General features: G+C 38.0%; 1 protein-coding gene across 4 annotated transcripts in view; it reads right to left on the bottom strand.

Annotated features, from left to right (window-relative positions):
• The window catches only part of ATP2C1 (ATPase secretory pathway Ca2+ transporting 1), a 96,640-nt gene that overhangs the window by 30,090 nt on the left and 45,926 nt on the right, over nt 1-20,624 (bottom strand). For all 4 annotated transcript variants that reach the window (XM_069859999.1, XM_069859996.1, XM_069859998.1 and 1 more), the window contains exons 2-5: nt 5,386-5,496; nt 4,347-4,463; nt 2,705-2,794; nt 217-252 (exon numbers count right to left, since the gene is read on the bottom strand). In XM_069859999.1, coding sequence (XP_069716100.1) covers nt 217-252; nt 2,705-2,794; nt 4,347-4,463; nt 5,386-5,454 — 312 coding nt within the window. In that variant the 5' untranslated portion in view covers nt 5,455-5,496. The remainder of the gene's footprint in view (nt 1-216; nt 253-2,704; nt 2,795-4,346; nt 4,464-5,385; nt 5,497-20,624) is intronic.

Below are 20,624 nucleotides of genomic sequence, written 5' to 3'. Positions count from 1 at the left end.
TAAATGTCAATGCATTTAAAGCAGAACAAATTATGCAAAAGGCAAATAACTTGGATGAAACCACAGAGATCTTTAGTCAACCAGTCACACTACAACACATCCAGATATCTACTTATTCTTATAAATAAAAGAGTTTACAAAAAAAAATCAAAAAAGCAATCAAATAGAAGAGTTTACATAAAAGCAATCATCTTATTTGGACAACAGCTGTCTTACCTGAACGAAGGCAACTGTGACAACAATGAGTATTGCCTGCAAGAAAACAAAGTGAATAAGGCAAAGGAATTCCAAATGGTCATGAAAGTGATATTTGATTTTGCTCAGCCACAGCTGAGAATCATACTCTAACAATACGATTTGAAAAAAACTCTCTCATGCTCAAAATCACTCGGTATCCATTGGGTCTGTTAGAAAAGTTATGCCATTCTCTATTTACATCTGCTCTAGTGATGTCCAAGAACTCAAAAACTTGACTGTACAAATAAGACCACCAAGTACATAGAGATTTTGAAGAAAATCTTCTGCTCCGTGTTTCTAAAGAATAAGTAAGAGACAGCAATGAAGAGAGATTTATGACACAAACAGAAAAACTGATCTGAATCTCAGAAGACAACAAAGGTTAAAAAAATGATGTGTTAACTGCTACAGAGTGTAACAGATGTAGTTTCACTCAAATAGCCAGATAACAGAAAGACTAAGAATAAACTGAAGAGATACGGTAGTAAGCTGAGGAACAGGTCTGGAGCCATTAAATGTCCCAGTAAGGAGAACAAGTGGAGGACGAGGCCCAGTAACCCTGCCCAAGTCTCCCAAGGAGTGAGACAGGACACTAAGTACACCCCAAACAAGCAAGATGCCAGAGATATCAAACAAAAAAAAGCTAAAAAAAACGCTCATTAGGAATAATCCAAGTAGTAAAGCCTCAACAACAAGCCTTCACATCCCCCTATACAGCATACAATTCCGGTCACAACACTTCAACATGAACATCATGAGGTCTCTAAGCACATGATGTGAACGTGAGTGAATGAAATCTATTACAGGAAGTAACAAAGATCAACTTTGTCTAAAGCATCACCTTCCCCCTCAATACACTCAAATTGACTTTCATTACAGTAACGGAATTTGTTACTCAAATTGAGTTGCTACACCAATTTCTAGGGAACCATAACACAACATCCACAACATATTGATTGAACCTTTAAAATATACAGAGAATTACTAAAAATAAACAAGATATTACTGCTTTGCAAGAGAAAAACCCTTAACAAAATCAACTATAAATTCAGTACATCTGCATTATTTGTGATACCAAAGTTAGCCTCATCAATTGAGTATTAGGAAATAACTACATCTATACACGCATTGTCTGTCTTTCCATATAGTACTTCTACTATAGTTACAAGTGTTTCTTTGGGAGGCAATACTACCCTCTACAATTCACGCTACCTGACACAGCTTTGCATTCCTAGCCTCACATCAGTCTCTTAGCTAGTGTCCATGTGCACTGACTTGCATCAAAAAGACAATATCCTCCAAATGGAAAAAGGTATGTAATTTTTTTTTCCATTTTCATCAGGACCCAGTTCACATTAAAAAGTTTTACAATATCACTGGAGCCAAAAAGATGGCAAAAGCTGCTTAAGCCAGTGTTGCTACAAAAAGTAACACGTCACTGATCTTTAGCAGCAAGTCATGAGGCTGTTAAAGATTCCTTCCCAGGAAGTTTCCGCACAGAACACAGAAACTACTGCTCCCTTACACTAACTGTCCAGTTCTTTTCTCATTGCTTTGCTCAAGAGGGTTAGTAAAAAGGCTTCAGGGCACTCACCAAGGGAAAAAACACGAAATAATCAAACACAATTCATAATACAAAAAATTACCTAAATCCAACTCATGAACACATCACGTTACTCCAAACTCAAATTCAAAATTGCACATTTTTTCTTAAGGCAACCACAGAGTTTATGTTCCAAAGAAAATTTTTCTCTCCAAAGAACTAGAGGGGTTACAAACAAACCTCCAGTGACTTTGAGTGAATTACAAAAGTAAACCTCCACATAGAGAGTGTGGAGGTCAGTCAAGAGCAAAACCAGCTAAAACTTGCCCCTGATCATGTGGAAGTCCTGATTCCTAGTTATCACCTAGCACCCTGTAAAAAAGATGATAATTTTCTTCTCCAAGTCATTTGCAGTGACAAATGTTTAGCTCACTGGTTTAGCACCCTATTTAACTGCGAACTGCTACGATAAAAAATCATTTAAATTTCTATCTTCCTTCTGCTATTTCTAGAGAGTTCAGGTTACATTTCTTTTTCATGTTTTAAAAGATTATATCTTTCAAGTAAATCCACAGAAGGCTTATGTTGGCTTCAATTAGAAACTAAAGCATAATATAAAATAAAAATTACATAGAAGACACCAAAAATTGCTCCTCTGAGCAAGTGTCTAGGGCAGGCATTTTAATCAACGAAAGAGTAAAGTTGCAAGATGCAGCCATATGATTATTCACTGATGCATATTGATATGTACTACTGCTATTAGTCAAGGAAAAAGAAATCCAATCGCAAAGTAAACAAATCAAGTCAAAATAATTCATTAGAACCAAATGACCCCATCCCAAATTGGCATTCATGTGATGTGGAAAGCAAATGCAGTCAAACTTTTTGAATACTCCCAACAAAGATAAAATTTTAGTTCCTTACCACAGTGATACTGACAGCATCATCAAACTGATGCATTAAAACACTGATGACCGCAGATGCCAGGAGAAGCATAATAAGGGGATTTTTAAACTGAAATGAAACAAAACAGTAATTCCTCAATACTCTTGACAGAAAGACCATTTTATCTACCCCTCAAAGAACATCTGATCTATTTATAAAACATATTATTTTTAATTAAAATATTTCTGACCTACTAGTGCAAAAAGATCTGACTTTGCACAGTTCAGACATTTAATTCGAGGGGAGGTTAATATCAGAGTCTTTTAATAGACCATATTGAATACATAGCATAAAAACTGTTTCCTACATTTCTGGATTCACATTAAGACAAAAAGAATAAATATTTGTTTATACTGTATTTGAACATACAAAAGGAAGCCTGAAACATATTCAAAATGTCTTTGAGGTAACAGGCTGATCCTGTTCCCAGCAACGGGTCACTATCAAGGCAGCAATATGTTTCATAACTTTCAATTAATGATTTCTTGTTTTACAAGATACAAATTTTACTTTTCAATCACATGCGTTCTTCGGATTTCCAAGGCTAAAATAACGGACCTTGCTTCTACAAGACAGTTGCCTCCTAATATGGTCATTTTTTAGAGAAGAATGACAATACAGAACACTCCTACAATTAAAGCAAAGAACATTCTAAAAGCACACATGATAAGCACATTCAAAGCAAATGTGTATCTTAATAAATCCTACCTAAAATAGACGTGGATAATATGCTTTAGAAGTGTGGTGATGCATCTGACTAATTTGACGCTACACGTGGGAAAATAAAGCATTAATGCCAGAGAACAGCTCATATGGGATGATGCTCCCGCTGCTATCATCAGCAGAGCACTGATTATCTTTTTAGTCACTCCCAAGTAAAGCAGTTACTCTAGAGTTAACCATCTATTACTTCATGGTTTAATCTAGAGGTTAACTGCACTGACGCTCACAGAAGGGGCAGGAAACATTGACCAAAACGCTTAGCGTTACAAGTTCATTAGAAAAATCTGTGTAAAAGTTCCCTGCGAAATATCTGGTATAGCTGGGGCAGGGGGTAGGCAGGATGTAGTGACTCTCCCACACCACTTTGAGAAGCTGCACGTGCTCACACATATATAAAACATACATATGTATAAAATAAATCACATTGCTTGACATGAAAATTAAGGCTGGTCCCACCTTCACCCTCAGTTCAAAGCCAGCAAGTTTGCATTCAAAAAAATTTCATTTGTCTATCAAGTTACTCATACTTCATATTCCATTTAAATATTTACCAGCCATCATATGCATTTCTGCCTGACCCCATGCAATTCACACTCAAGTTTTTACCTACAGGGAACTTTATTCTACTTCTCCAGCCCTCAGGCTAGTTATGAATATAACCTTTGGCTAGGTATGAATACACATTCAAGAACAAATCATGTAATTACAACACTAGCACGTACTTAAATAAAAGGTTTTTTTCAATAGGCAAATTAAATATAAATTATAAGTTGCAATTTCCTATTCTACTAGAGTTTCCCCACTTTTATCATGTGCATGTATACGAAAGCAAAGTAATAAAGAATAGAACTACTGACAAGTATTAAAACCAAACAGCAGAAAGGACAAAAATCTTAACCTGGGAAATATATTTTTTCCATAGTGGTTCATCTTCACTAATATCAAATTCATTCCATCCGTGGAATGCTCGTCTATGGCAAACTTCACAGTTTTTTAAGCCATTCTGAAGATTTGCCTATTAAAATAAACAAAGAATAACACAGTCAGCAATTACACTGATACACCAGACTTCAAAATAAATTTCAACAATGAAATATATAGCCTTAGATTATACAAATATGGCCAACATGAGAAACGCATGCTTGGCACTAATATTTGTATGTTAACTAACTAACCAGTATTTTAAAACTTAATTTGGCAGTACTTAAAAGAGTCAACAAAAAAGTCACAGAACTACAGAAGCAGATGCTGTTCCACATCTCTAAATGACTGCTGATCTTCCCTGTAGAAAACTCTTTAACAAACCAAACTGCGAGCATAGTTCAGACTCCTGAGGATTATGTCAGGACTTCAGTTACTCAGCCAAATGACAGCAATAGCTTCAAAGTCTGGAGCTGTCAGTGACCAACATTTATCATGGTGTACTCCCCAAGCAGACAGCTGAGCAGACAAAAAACGAAAAAAAACTATCTATCACAAAAATTAACCCAGATTCAATGGTTCATAAATCTGTCAATGGGTAGCTTTCTCAATCCTATCCCTCTACTTAAAATGGAGGCTCTCAAAATAAATTAAGGACATAAGGATTCCTTAGAGAAATAGAAGCAATAACTATGAAAAACAGGATAGAATTTTATAGGAAGACTGACTCTAAGATTTTTATTAAGAAAAAGCAATCTTCAAAGCATACAGAAACCCAAACTTTTTCAAGTTGACTCTCATCCCCTCTCCAAATGCTCAAATTTTTTTGAGAATGCTAGAGAGTAAAGCATTCCAAGTAGCAATTTAAAAATCAACACGCTTTTAGAAGTAGACAATAGCTAATATCAAGCTGCACAATAATGCACAGACTTTCAATGACAATTCTGTCCTTAGGAAATACCCAACTTGCTGTTTGACAACATCAGTGCATTCTTAAAGGATTCAAAACCACTTACTTGCAGAATGCTTGCTACTTCATCAACTGGCAATTCACTTGCTTTTTTTGAAGACAGTACAGGAATCATTGTCTCATTGTCACCATCAGGGATTTTTTGAAGACGTGCAACCTAAGAAATAAAACCCAAAAGTCTGAAGGGAAGTAGAGTACTAACATGCCACTTCAAACAACATATACCAGTGCAACACAATATTAATGCCATTAAAAGGTAATTTTTATAAACCTTGCACTTAAAAAAAAAATAAATCTAAAATTACGCTTAATTCCATGCAGTACTGCCTGCAATAACAAAAGAAAACACTGGACTTGCAACTGAAAAGACTGATTTCTGCAACTACGTGTTCAGTGACGACGAAGATCCTAACGATTACATATATTCACAATGCTTTAGCTCATTATCGTCAATACTTGGCCAGAAAGTAAGCACTCCAGATAAATTTCACTCCTTGCCGCTATTTTCTACTCATTAATGAAGGTGGCTTATGCAGGCCTATTTACATTTTCCTGTACACAAAGAAGGGGGAAACAACATTAAGAAAACCTCAAACAACAGCACAGATGTAACTGAAGTCGTAAAACTTTATTACAGTAGAAAAGCTTCAAGTCAATGTTATAAGAAGTAATGCTTTCCTGTAATTTTAAGAGGTTAAAATTTTGTAAACTGCAGAACAGTGCAATAGCAACATTGATCGCACAGCTCAGCACCGCGTTGGTATTTAATGAAGCTTCAGTTTCCAAACTCTTGCTTATTAAATGAGAAGCTGGAACAATACTCTTTCTTCCCCTTCACCATCTTACTGCAACCACAATTAGTATCTCATCCATCATGCCACACACACATCCACCCTCCATTAACTGGAAGACACCTGGCATGCAAACACACACACCATAGAAATGGTTTTCCCATTATACTTGCACAGAATTTGAATAGGTGGTTTTATGCTTTAAAAAAATAATTATTGTCTTGCATAAATCTCCTCTATGGATTCTGAGACTTAAAATATAAGATAAAGTACTTCAAGATGACAATACATTAAAAGATTTCAGCATTTTTATACCCTGAATGAGCGCTGAGAGAGCTGGCAGATGCTATTGCTACACTACTCTCCATTATCTTTGAAAGATCATGAAGAACAGGAGAGGTGCCTGAGGAATGGAGAAAAGCCAATGTCGCTCCAATCTTCAACAAGGTCAAGGAGTACCTAGGAAACCACAGATCAGTCCGCCTCACCTCCATCCCTGTGAAGGTGATGGAACAGCTCATTCTGGAGGTCGTATCTAAGCACATGGAGGAAAAGAAAGTTATCAGAGTGGTCAATATGAATTCACCAAGGGGAAATCATGCCCAACCAATCTGATAGCCTTCTATGACGGCGTAACTGGCTGGGTAGATGGTGGGAGAGCAGTAGATGTTGTCTACCTTGACTTCATCAAGGCTTTTAACACTGCCTCCCATATGTTACCTCATCAGTAAAATTAGGAAGTGTGGGTTAGATGAATCAACAGTGAGGTGGACTGAGAATTGACTGGATAGCAGAGCTGAGAGGGCTGTAACCAGCATTATAGAGTCTAGTTGGAAGCTTGTGGCAGGTGGTGTTCCCCAGGGGTCAGTACTGGGCCAAGTTTTGTTCAACATATTCATCCATGACCTGGATGAGGGGACAGAGTGTGCCCTCAGCAAGCGTGCTGTGAACACAAAACTGAGAGGATTGGCCAATACTCCAGAGGGCTGTGCCATCATTCAGTGAGATAGACTGGAAAGTTGGGCAGACGGGAAGCTAATGAAGTTCAACAAAGGCAAGTGCGGACTCCTACACCTAGGGAGGAATAACCACCTGCACTAGTGTAGGTTAGCGGCCGACCTGCTGAAAAGCAGCTCTGCAGAGAAGGATGTGGACAAATTAACCATGAGTCAGCAATGTGCTCTCATGGCCAAGAAGGCCAATGGCATCATGGGGTGCATTAAAGAAAAGTGTGGCCAGCAGCTCAAGGGAGCTTATCCTCCCCACTCCACTCTGCCCAGATTACTGTGTTGAGTTCTGGAATTCTCAGCTCAAGAAAGACAAGGAACTACTGGAGAAAGCTCAGTGTAGGGCCACAAAGATGGTTATGGGACCAGAGCATCTCTCTGACGAGGAAAGGCTGACAGACCTGGGCCCACTTAGCCTGAGAAAGACTGGGAGGGGATCTTATCAATGTTTATAAATAACTAAAGGGTGACTGCCAAAAGGATGGGGTCAGACTCTTTTCAATGGTGTCCAGAGACAGGACAAGGGCAAAAGGGCAAAAACTGGAGCACAGGAAGTTCCACCTGAACACGAGAAAAATCTCCTTTATCATGAGGGTGACAAGAGCCTGGAACAGGCTGCCCAGAGAGGCTGTAGCATCTCCTTCTCTGGAGATATACAAAACCCGCCTGGACATGTTCCTGTGCAACCTGCTCTAGGGGAACCTGCTTTAGCAAGGGGGCTGGGACTAGACAATCTCCAAAGGTCCTTTCCATGCCCAATCATATCATGAAAGAACAGAACTGGAAAGTCTGTAGCCAAATTTCTAGAGTATTACAATACATTTTAGCATTGGTTAGGTACTTACAGAAAACTTAAACATATACACTGACACAAGTTGTCTTTAAAAATTATGGTGAATACATATTATACACTATAAATATATACACATTTACAGAAATTATCTAAAAAGTTATTTCCAAATGCCTCTACATGTTTCAAATTAGTCAAGAAATTGAATAAAAAAATATTAGTCATGGTTCAACAGAACTAACAGATTTTTCTTTCTCAATATTTTATGTATATTTAAAGTAGTTTACAAGAACTATTACTTTCAACACTAGAAGAAAAACAAAACCGTGCATATAATTGGGTTCCTAACAAAGTCTCTTTTTACAAGATCCAATGCTAATAAGCCCTTATACCAACAAGGTTACGCTATTCTGGATCAGAGGGACAAACATTTGCTCCACATTTTTTAGGCTTCTCAGAGAATACAGCATCCTAAGACTCCCTCTACAAAACAGAACTACTTAGGCTGACCACAGCAGCAGCTGAACAGTGGGTATTGCAGTTATGAAGAATACAGACATTGTGATCCCAAGCTTTACAGAATACTCTTTGGTATATGAGGTCTGAAAAAAAACCCCAAAACAAACAAAAAAAAAAAAACACGAGACTGTGCCTGTAACTCTTTATTTAACAAATTAAGAAAATCAACTATGATCACCGTCAAAATAGTTCCCTTCTGAGTTGATACACAGCTGCATACGATGCCGCCAGCATTCAAAGCAATTCTGCAGATCATTTTCTAAAAGGCTATTGAGGATCTCCATCGCTTTTTGCTTTTACATTTCTATCGAAATTTCTTTCCTCTGAGCACTGACTTGAACTTTGGCATCTCTTCACTTTATGTCTCACTCAATAATTGAAAAGTTTCCATTGTGGATTTCTTCAATTTCACAAGAAACTTGATGTTAACTTGCTCTTTACTTTCTTACACCCTGACTGAGGGTCAGAAAACATCTATAATTGAACATGCATCCACTTGTACTTAGCGAAGCAATCAAGTCGAGCTTCACCACACCGTGGCAGGTTAGAACATGTTCTATAGCCATGTCTGTCTCTCCTCTCCTACTCTTGGTTCCAGAGCTACAGGGTAAGTCTTGGGGGTTTTGTGTCAGATCTTGTTTACAACTTCACCATGGCAAGTGATGCATCACTGTGATCACTCAGATTTCCATGCAGCCAGACAGTCTTCGGTTAAGTGTTCCACCACTTTTAACAGCATCCATGCTGGCAAAATTTGATGCTCACAAGGTTCAATCCCAAGGAAGGAACAATTTCATTCAAATTCACCTATTCTGCAATTAGGAACACACCCAGTTACAGCTACTGTTAAGCTTACAGATACAAACCAACACTAAGTGAAACCACTCCCATTCCCAGGAAACTGACACATTGGAGATGATGACTTTTCATACTTTAAATGGTTATACTTAATTTTCTTTGGATTTTACCTTTACTTCTGTTTTAGTTCTCTTGGACCACACTTTTCTAAAACAAATATTCACATAGAATTTCACCACAACGTCCCCTCTCTGATAAAATACCCTGCTGAATTACTATCTCAAGTTCTTTTCTTTAAGGTTTCCCATCTTAGGTACTAGCTTCTGTTGTTTACTGAAAATAGTTACCCCATTCATGGTATTAGCTACCGAAACCAGCAATTTAAGGCTGAAAACCACTAAGCCCAAGTGCTGTTTCTAAACAAACCCACAAACATAAGACTTCGACCAAGATGACTCCACATTCTCAATAAAAAAGCTAAGCAACTGCCTTCCCAGTAAGAGTTAATTTCTGCCTACTGGCAGCCATTACAAATTTCGGTGCTGAGAAAAATCTTTTTACCCTATACCAACTGACATGGCTGCTAAACACAAATAACAACTCCAAAAAAGAATACATAACTGATCACTTCCCTAACAGTGCCAGTTCAGACTTCAGAAAGTCTAGTAACAAGCTTTTAATGATATTTTAAGATTCTAAGTACCCTTAAACAGAAATGTTTACTCTGAGTAAACTGAGAGATCAGGTTTTTTCCAAATCAATCTTCATTAGCAGAGAACTGTGCCACAACAAGGCCTATTTTGACAAGATTTTTGTAGAAGACTCAAAAAAACACTGATTTTGAATATGTTTCATTCATATTATCTCCCACTTTTACAAAGGGCATTGTACTGTATGTAGTGAAAATCTACAGATAAGATGTGGTACAGAATTAGAAAAATAAAGGCTCTGAAGGCCTTTTTATAGCCAGTTCCTTTCTCTAGAACAAAATTACTTGTCATAAAACAATTTTGGATGGATACTCACCTAATTTCTCAAAAATCTGTACAATCTATGTAGACAAACTACACTCATGGTTCATAAGAGAAGTTTCAAATATCTAACACTTTGCCACCAATTAAATTCAATTGCTTAGCCAATGAAAAACTGATCACTGTTCCCTTCATCTACCTTCCAAAATACAAAGTGGTTCAAACCAACAGATTTAGGTCCAAAAAAAATAGTTGGAAAAAAGTTCTTGCTATCTCCTGGAACAGGATAACTATATTCAAGCAAATAATTTTGCCTTTACTATGCTTTATTTCCACGAAGCAGGGGAAAGATTACTTAACACTGTTCGCGAACACTCTACAGTCCTTCGCACTGCTGCCCAGATCTGCACACTGGAGTTATGGGCTTCTGCAACACCTTTTTAGCGTATCCAACAAAGCCACAGTATCCTATATTAAAGAAATCAACCCACATATAAGAAGATGATTTCCCATCATATATCACAATCAGTTTTCAAATATCTATCAGCTGATACCTTGAAACACTTCAGTACTTTGTTGCAGGACACGTTTTTATATGTACACTTGGGCTTAGAAATTATACTGGCCTATGCTGCTAATCAGATAGGCAGCACGTACATGACCACTGAAGCTTTTGGAGCTGTGACTACAGTTTCCCATTCCCTGCTTGCAGTTAATTACCAAGGAACAAAGAAGCAGGACGCTAACTAACAAAAATAAATAGCTGCCTCAGGAAAGACTTTTCTTAGACCACTTCCAATATACACGCACCACCATTTCTGGACCAAGAAACATTCACCAATCACAGGGCCAAAAATTGTGACCAAAGTGTGTTTATCAAAATTAATACAAATTAGGCTGGAAGGCTTACACTACCAGAAATTCAGAGCTCCTTCCTGTTTTCTCTAAAGAAATACCTAGTTAACGGTAATGTGCTACTGCTTCTTTTTCCTCCTACATTACAGAATCCTGCCTGCTCTCTTTCTACCATGACTAATACCAAGTACCAACAAGCTACCTCTACCATTCCATTTCTCAGCGTAGTAGAAACAGCCCATTATTAATCAGTAGGGCTCACTAACATTGAGATATTTTTACAATTATTTCTTAAGTGGAAATTTTAGGCATGCTTCTTCAGAGAATGCAAATGGCAGAACCTACATTAACTGACAGCAGTCTAAAAATTTAGAGCATTCTCTATTTTTAGACAAATTTGTGACCAAAACATTTTTGCTACTTCACTAATATAAAGTCCAGTAAATGTTAAATGTGGTTACTCAACTGACCCACAAGTGCAAGACACAAAAGTGGTGTAAAACAAAACTACTGAGAACAACAGAAGGGGAGGCTGGGGCAGTGGCAGGGGGAAGAAGTTTAAAAACCAATGAAAATTGAGGTAAGTAAAGAGAAATGCTAATTATTTCTTTGTGAAGTTCCTTCAAAAGCCTAGGCTTAGGCACTTTACTTTCAGAAAGAACTACTAACCCTACAACACAAGAAGTTTCACTGGCAAACTGCAGGTTAATAGGGCCAGTTCTCGGGAAGCACTGCAGCAGAATGGGAAATGTGAAAAGATGACTGAAAGCATCAGCTCCACATGTTTTCCAGTATTTGCCTCTTAACCATACCCACTACTTTCTTCTGAATCTTCCTGTGCATCTGAACAGCTGATTCAGTCAGTTTGAATCTATCCCATCAGTCCCTGTAAAATTGAATCCCTTTTAAGCTAACTCAAGTACTACAAAGACCTTTTGACTTGTTTGTAGTGATCAGCCTGTAAGACTATTATTGTGTGAGCAGTTAGTGACCCACATCCAGGTACACGCCTCTGTACTGTGGCTACTGCATGATTGCTACTGAATCATGCCGTGTCCAATCAATAGTAAAATTAATGAATGTGCACATAATCAATCTGCAATTAATCAGTGTGCATTTAATCATAAGTATATGTACAGTAAGCTGTCTTTTCCACTTGAAATATTACATGCACCTGCTCAGGAACTGCAGCTTTATTAATGAGATAAGGACATTAGGACATGTTGTCCAACCACATTCCAGACTTTACTGCTATCAGTGACTGATGAACCTGTAATGTGAGCTAAACCCCATAAGAGTACTAGTGAACTCAAAGTAGTCTAGATCTACAGCGTGCCATGCCCTGACGAGAGATATATTCAAAGCCCTATGATCCCAGGGTTCCCAGTATGAGAAAGAACTTATGATTTTATATCTTGCCATCCCTTTTTCTGAGTTATTAATGATGATCTGCTTTGCAAGTGTTTGTGCTGTTCTTCTAGGGATCCCAAAAGAATCGGCACTTCCTTGCACATCATAAGAATGAGCTTCCATTTTTTATCTGCTTCCTCATACTGAAAAAAATGATAGTGTTCAACAACATAATAAAAAGGTGTTTCACTGAATACTAAACATTGAAACTTACAAGTTACCCAAATTTTCTGTATAATCAAACTACCTGTGATGCATACTAAAAGGTTTAGAAAGCTCAGAGCCTACTAAGCACATTCTTCTCCAGTTCTGCACAATTCAGAGCCAGAATGGCAACATCAAATAGATCTACTACTGTAGACATGCACATGGTAACATAATAAAATACCAAGCACCTACCTCTTCTGCACTGTCTGGCACCCTGAAACACAGAATTAAAGATCAACAAGACGTCAGTGAGCACAGAGGCTCAAGTGCCCCTGTGTGTGCACATGGACTTCGGAAACAGTTCCCACCAAGCAAAGATTCTTGACTGTGAAAGGTATCTTTAAGGAAAAGACTCCACCCAGAATGGAATTCCCTTTTCTGCCAGTTCCATCAAATATGAAGCATCAGTGCAAAGTCTTCTCCAGCTCAACAGGACATGGTGACTAGAGGTTTTAGAGATCTATATCTTTAATGATCTTATTGTCCATCTTCAAACTCTCCATTTAAATAGGTCATTCCTCCGTATCATGACTGTGGCTCCACAGGAACACCTTCTAGCAATGACCTTAGAAGTATCTATTTCACTAGATGTCCCTGGCATCTTTGCCTCCCCGACTTGCCTAGAAGGCAAGCTGCTCCTAAAATTTCAATACAGGTCCCAGCCACAAAGCAATGACCATGTGATGACAAGACACAGCAAAAAGCCTAGCACAAAAAAAAAAAAACCCAGCACTTAGTGAGGTGGGTGTTGGTCTCTTTTCCCAACAAACATAATAAGAGAAGAGGAAATGGTCTAAAGTTGTGACAGGAGAGGTTTAGATTGGATATTAGGAAAAATTTCTTCACCAAAATGGTTGTCAAGCTCTCAAACAGGCTGCCTAGGGAAGTGGCTGAGTCACCATCCCTGGAGGTATTTAGAAGATCCGTAGATACAGCGCTTAGGGACATGGTTTAGTGGTGGCTTGGCAGTGCTATATTAAGCACTGGACTCAATCTCAAAGGTCCTTTCCAACCTAAACAATTCTATGAGCAAGTCCTAGACCAACTGCAAATCCACAGAAGCAAAACCTGGACATACAGCAGTATTTCAGAAGCAGAGGCAGGGTGAAGAAAAGCATACAGAAAGCCCTCAAACTGTTTTGGAACAAGCAACAATCAATATGGTTGTGACTACGATGCAACTTCCTCTGTGCAGCTCTGCCAGATCTTAACAGGAATTGAATCTCCAGAGAGATTCACCAGTTACGCTAACATTCTGAGCAACCTCATCTAGTTGAAGATATCCCTGCTCACTTCAGGGGGGTGGACTAGATGACCTTTAAAGGTCCCTTCCAACCCAAACCATGCTATGATTCTATGAAAAGAAGCAGATGGAATCAGCTGAGTGGGGTGGACACAGATTTAGCAAAATATATAAAAATCAGTGCAATCAGGCTCACAAACTATAAATGTAGAGAAGTTACAAACTTACCTTGATTAAGTAAATTCCATTACTTAATGTCTTATTCCTGGCTTTTGAACTCATTTTTAATGATGTGCAGAAAATTAGAAATTTTATTCAGGGCAGCTTCATCTGTACAGACTGCACTGTATGTACAGTTTGTAACTCATACATGATTAAATCAAAGACCAATTACTTCCTGTATTCTCAACGAGCAATTTCTCTAATGAGTCTCAAAATCCTGTAAATTTAGATATGAAAAATACTCAAATATTGTAACTGACCAATAAACCCCCATAACACAAGGCTCAGAGGAGATGGGCAAGGGTGACGTGCCCACGCAGCTTGGAAAATAATGTAGGGTGTGACTATCCACAGCAGTAGCAGAGGCTAACTTTACTGCAACACAATGGGGACTGGAAGACGGCCTTTACTTTGGAAAAACAATTATGTCAGTTGAGTGGATCAACTGGCGACGTAAACGTTTCCCTCTTGATTGCATCAAAAGAATGTGAATGTCTGACTTACACATCTCTCCATGCTGGTCTGGCTTTGTGGCTCAACCCAGCACGTGCACTGAATAACCAACCATACTTCAAAGAGAACAACAAGCTTGAGCTGTTTTCAACCCACATATTCTTTTCCGGCAACTGGGGATGTTCAGCATTATGATGGTGAGCATATTACAAAAACTGGCGATGGAAATCACATTGGTACTGTGATTGAACTGTGTATTGCAATTTCTATGTTTTGCTAAGCATAGCTTACAAAATACACTTAAAACACAGTACAAATGTCTCATTCTGCTACATTAGAAATCCCACGTAACATCCAGCACCTTCAAATACACACATCTGATATTAAACACTACACCCTCCATACATGGATTATCTAAAAGAAGCTGGTCAGAAAGTACTATACTTTGACAGATAGCTTTATGGGAAATAATGCTGCTTTCTTACAGCATCAACTAAAGTGCCAACACTCATTCAACACAAACATCCACGACCAATTTGCATAAAGAGTACTTTACTTGTCACTGCAAAGAGCTGTCCTTTCCCACCCCCAATAGGTTGAAGCCTGCAGACTAACGAGACACTTGTTTTCTACCAGACACTGTTTCATCAGGAGAAGAAATACTTTTTTGAAACCTTTGAAGTTATTGTCTACTGTTTTCATTTGAATGGACTCCTTTGGAAAAGTGTGATAATTTTTCACTTCTGGGGAAACAGCTGCAGCAGTCCTGTATTCTAATATTCAAAGGAATTTGCTCCCATTCAATAGGATTTTAGTTTAAACATTTTACCAGAATTCTCAGCATCAAAGGAAGTGCACACAGAAAAGTTCTGTCTCTGTTAAAGCCAGAGGGAAAGTGAAACACTAATTTGCATTAATGAGTTCTCTTTGCTGAGTAATTTCTATCCTGGGAGGTCACAGAGTTTCAGCACCTTTCTATTGTGTGTTATTTTGTAAGACTTTACAGAAAATGCGCAATTTTCAACCTGGCAGACACCACCCATTAACCAAAGAAATACCAATACCCAAATTATGAGAACAATGTGCTAAGCTGCCCCATGAAACTAAAATAAAAAAAAACAGCCTTATATTTGAATACTATTTCAGCAGCGTTTAGGACTTTGACTGTGGTGAATCACCAGCCACAACACAGAACTCTACTCCTTCGAGGTACACAATACCTCGACATTTTTGACCAATTAAGAAACACAGCTCTGAATACTGGCACCACTAACATTGAATTCAAGGTTTGCTTAATCTCAGAAGTCCTAAAATATTTGAGACACACCTATTCTCAATGCCTATCTACATCAAGCAATGTAATAAAGACTGCAACGCTCCATTTGACATCCAACTTAGTAATTCTACAGTAGTATACAAAGCTCAAGAGCTATTTTCAAGTACTAAAAATACCTCCTAAAAAAATACTTCTCAGAAAAATGCGTCCCAACCTGAAATGCATGTGACTCTTTCATGTTTTGGGGGTTTTTTTTGTCTTCTTTAATTTTAAAAAATAGAAAAGAAAGTAGGACACCCAGTTCAACTGAGGCTACCAGCACAACAGTAAAGCTGAGCAATTTTCTGCGATCTTAGTATACTCCGTGTGGTTATCTTGCAAGCCTTGTGAATAACAACTGCCTGCTCTCTAGCTAGAGAAAATATTTCACAAAAATAATGTTACCTTAACCTGATTGCAGTGCTGTAGATTGTAGGAGTAATGGAAACAAATATTCAGACTAAATCCCCAACACCGTGTCTGTCCAAACCACCTTACCTTCCTTTAGCCCGCTCACATAGCATACAGTTGAAACTTAGGACTGCCAAATATTCAGACTTTTGTCTGCCATTGCTACAGAAGATTTACCATTTCTGCATACTGTGGAGGACATACTATGACGAATTTAAAGCCTAGTTTTTAAAAGCCTTGAGGTGGCATCAGTTACCAAGAATGCACTGACAAACACAGCAGAGCAATCTGTACTCGATTAGCCAAAACATTCAACTATGATTCTTCCCGTTCAAAACCACCCCTTGAACATCGCAGAAGTCTGCTTGAACATCTCATACATTTGTCATGACTTATTAATCAGAAGAAGAAGATACAGATACCAAAGCACACACTAAAATGATCAAATCAATGCTAATGCCTTGATGAAAAGAAGTTAACACTAAATAGCACTGGGTCAGTTCAGACTCATCACCCAAGGCAGAGAGCACCAATGGTCGTACCTCACTTGACTCCAAGTAGCATATGCCTCTGCTAAAATCCTAATTCACATGAAGCCTCTTAGAAGTTGAAGGCCAAAAGACCTGGAGTCTAAATATCAGTCATAAATCTTGCCAGAGCTGCTAACTTTCTAGAAGAGAACATTTAAGCTTAGAAATAAGATCATATGGCTTCTCTCCAATATTCTGCTTCTATCTAACACTCCGAAGCGCTGAGCTGCTCAAAATGATGGACAGCTCTTGGAACAGCAAACACTAATAAAGAATTTCAGCACCCTGTGATATACAGCATGTATCCATGACACACACAGACTTTAGCTGATTACATAAAGCAAAAACGCCAATAGAAATATTTGCTCAGTATTTATTTGCTTAAAATTATGAATGCAGCTCTAAGACCCAATGGTTGATTATATCCCTGACAGCTATGCAGTTACTTCATAATGTGACAAAATAAATTTCTAATTAAAAAAATCCTGAACTTGCTGTTTACAAGAGTTGTCAGGACCAAGCAAGTGGCATGCCAATTTAGATGCAAACATAACTCACTGCATAATTACTCTATTTATGGTAATAAGCTTTCTTATAATTAGTATCAAGAAAGTAGCAACATCATATTCAATAAGCTTTTTTTTGTGAATTATGTATGCAGAAAAAAGCGCTGCAGAAAATTTGTACTTAAGAATAATTTAAAAGCCTTTGTAAAAGATTCTGTGGGCTGCACTGCTAACCCACTAACCCCTTTATCCCTTCTAACTGTTTAGAGTAGAACGCTTACAAAAAAACAATTAGAAACAGATGCTTGTCCCAAATTTATACCTTGATTGTTGCATTTATCTTTTCTTTATCTTCTCTGCACTGTAACATTATCATTCCTTCTAGCTTCTACAAACCACACTGTAAATGCCAATTGTAACACAGTGTCAATCAAGCATCACCAGCATTCTTTCACTAATTCAAAAGCAGGTCTCACAAATAAAATCTACGTATTAACTTACTGCACTCTTGCAAAACTCCATCGTGATCTATAGGTGAATTTATATCAAACTGAAGCTATGACTACATAAAGGAGTGAGTAAAGCTAATGGTCTGCTTATGCTAAAAGGAGAAGGTCTAAATGCTTTGCCCCTCATCATTTTCCCCACATTAAGCCCACACAACTTACTAATCCAACAGAAAGCAGGGCACAAGGGGAAAGAAGGACCAGGTTAACCTTCTGCGGGGCTAGCAAGACAGACAAACTCAACAATCATGACAGCCAACAAAACAAATATGGCAAGAACAGAGCACTAAGAGCAGCATCTTCTTTCAGCAGTAACAAGACCATTTCATTCAGTCCTACAGAAGAGCATTCCAAGATCGCCACACACTTGCGATGTTCACCACACAACTCTTTACCAAAGGAGCAAGCTAAAACGTTTGTTTCTCTTTTGTTAAGTTGGCTACCCTGACAATTGTCTGCATATTCCTTACATCACTGTTTTCCCTGACTGACTGAGATTATGCCACAGGCGTCCCATGTAAAGGAGTTACAAAGCTAGCAAAAAAATAAACATGCATTCTGCGATGCCTGAATTCAAGCAAATTCCATGTTAAACCACTTCTAGATTATTCTGGATTAACATTTCTAATTTAGCTGCATTGGAAAAAAAGGGGGGGGGGGGGGGGAAGAAAGACTAAAATTTTCTAGTTCTCCATCAACAAGCCAAACAGCAGATGAAAAGATGACACTGACCGTTCAATTAAAAAAGAAATCTCTGCTTGTAAAGCAAGACAAGTGCTATGTTAACTTAGCAGTTTAAGTTATCAAAGCAATGTTAAAAGATAGGAAAGTAACAACCAGAATGAGTCTGTAGTCAAGACTCCACTTTTTTAAAAAGAAAACCAAAATCTCTTCTCTCACTTTATCCTCCAAGTAAAGCAGAAGAGATCTGGGGTTTTTGCCAGCATAAGTGTAAAGTATTTTCTGCAAGCTGCAGATGGTAAAAAACTATAATCAATGGTTATTAAAATCATTGTTTTGCCTTTTAGTTTATTAAGAAATAATCTACATGTCGAAAGAACTATCAACTGCTGTGATAACACCAAGTCCATTTTAGAGTTTCTAATACTTTCCATTTCCACAAATTTCATTCTGAGTTTGTGGGATATTACGTTCATGAAACAACTGGTGATGCCACTCTGGAACAATTTAAATTGTTTTCAAGTCACTGCTGCCACAGGCATCCCCTCCCCCTCTGTTTTCAGTTGCATGTACACACACTTCACCCATTCATCAGTACTCAGAGCTGCCAAATCCATGACGAACTAGTCCAGGGTGATAACTCACTGCCCCAAAAACCAAAATCTATTCATCGATCTTCGATCTGCTAGTTGAGCAACCAAGCCCTTTTTCACTATATAATAAAAATATCCATGAAACCCATGAGGAAATTCAAGCACACAACTAAGAAAGATGATCCACTTCTCATCTCAGGATTACACGAACAATTAAAGCATCTTTTCCAAAGAAAAAAAAAAATCTCAACTTATACCTCACATTCTTCATCCCATTATCAAAATTATCCTGAAATCACTACTGACAAGCCATAGGCTGAAATTCACAGTCATCTTTGAAGACTAGCTGAAATTAACCAGGACTAAAACCAATGAAGATTAAGGAGGATTTCAGAATCACCCATGATGTTCTCATTAGATCAAATTTGGTCTGAGTTTTTGTACCAACTTTCTACATGATTTTGGGAAAGTCTTTTTGGTTTACTGGTGAGAAGACGTTACTCTGACCTCTTTCATTAGGCACTTAATGATCTAAAAACAAACACTGAAACAAATGCTGCAGAAGACCTTGGTAACAAAACAGTGCTCCTATTTAACAACCTGTATTTGCTTTGAGGTCACACTACGATTACAGAGAAGCTCAAGTTGATGCAACCTAAACGGTATCCTTTATTCTTCTACTAAAAGGCAGCCTTTTACAAGACAGTCTTCAGTAGAACAAAGAACCTGTCACAATCTAAAAGACAGTGATAAAAGAAAGACAATAATTCAGACTATAATTATAGAAGTAAAGCGTCCCAAATGCATCACTGGAGAGGTCTAAAAATTACAAAGCCTGGTCCGCACTCAGAGTTATGCTTCATCTAAACAGCTGCAAGTTCTCCTGACTGCCTACAGCTTAAGAAAAGCTCCACTGATGGCAAGAAGTCACAAAATACTATAATTCCAAAGAGAAATACAAAAATCATTCCTCTAAGCCATAGATTTATTGAACTAAGGAGAAGTCTTCCTCTGACGGGAAACTCTTTCCCATTACCATCAGACACGTGAATTTTTAGAGAAGTATAATCACCCCAACACAAGAGACAGGAATAAGGAAGTCTTCGGACAAAACATTAACTAGCTTAGAGTAAACATACAATACTGCTTATAAAAACTGAATTAACACAGGAAAACATGAGTTTTCTAAAGCATCTTATCACTTCCCAATCTTGAGAACTCATCCAAATACATGAAGGGGGGGAGGGAGGGGAGCCTGCCATGTCTTGCTAAATATGCAAACTACAGAGCCCTTTCAAACACGAACTTGCAAAACAAAAAAAGCAGTTGAAACATAGTCTAGCTGTAATCTTTGTTTCACAAGATTATGCAGATTCTTCAACTGTCTCCTGGAGAAGATACATTAAGGATCCTCTCAAGACTGCTGAAAAGTTCCCATATGAAAGCTGCTAGTGTCTAGCTGTCTCAAAATGTCAAT

This window comes from Phaenicophaeus curvirostris, chromosome 6 (assembly GCF_032191515.1).
Source record: "Phaenicophaeus curvirostris isolate KB17595 chromosome 6, BPBGC_Pcur_1.0, whole genome shotgun sequence".
Taxonomy (NCBI): domain Eukaryota; kingdom Metazoa; phylum Chordata; class Aves; order Cuculiformes; family Cuculidae; genus Phaenicophaeus; species Phaenicophaeus curvirostris.
The sequence above is the reverse complement of the archived record's forward strand: the minus strand, read 5'-3'. Positions and strand labels throughout refer to the sequence as shown.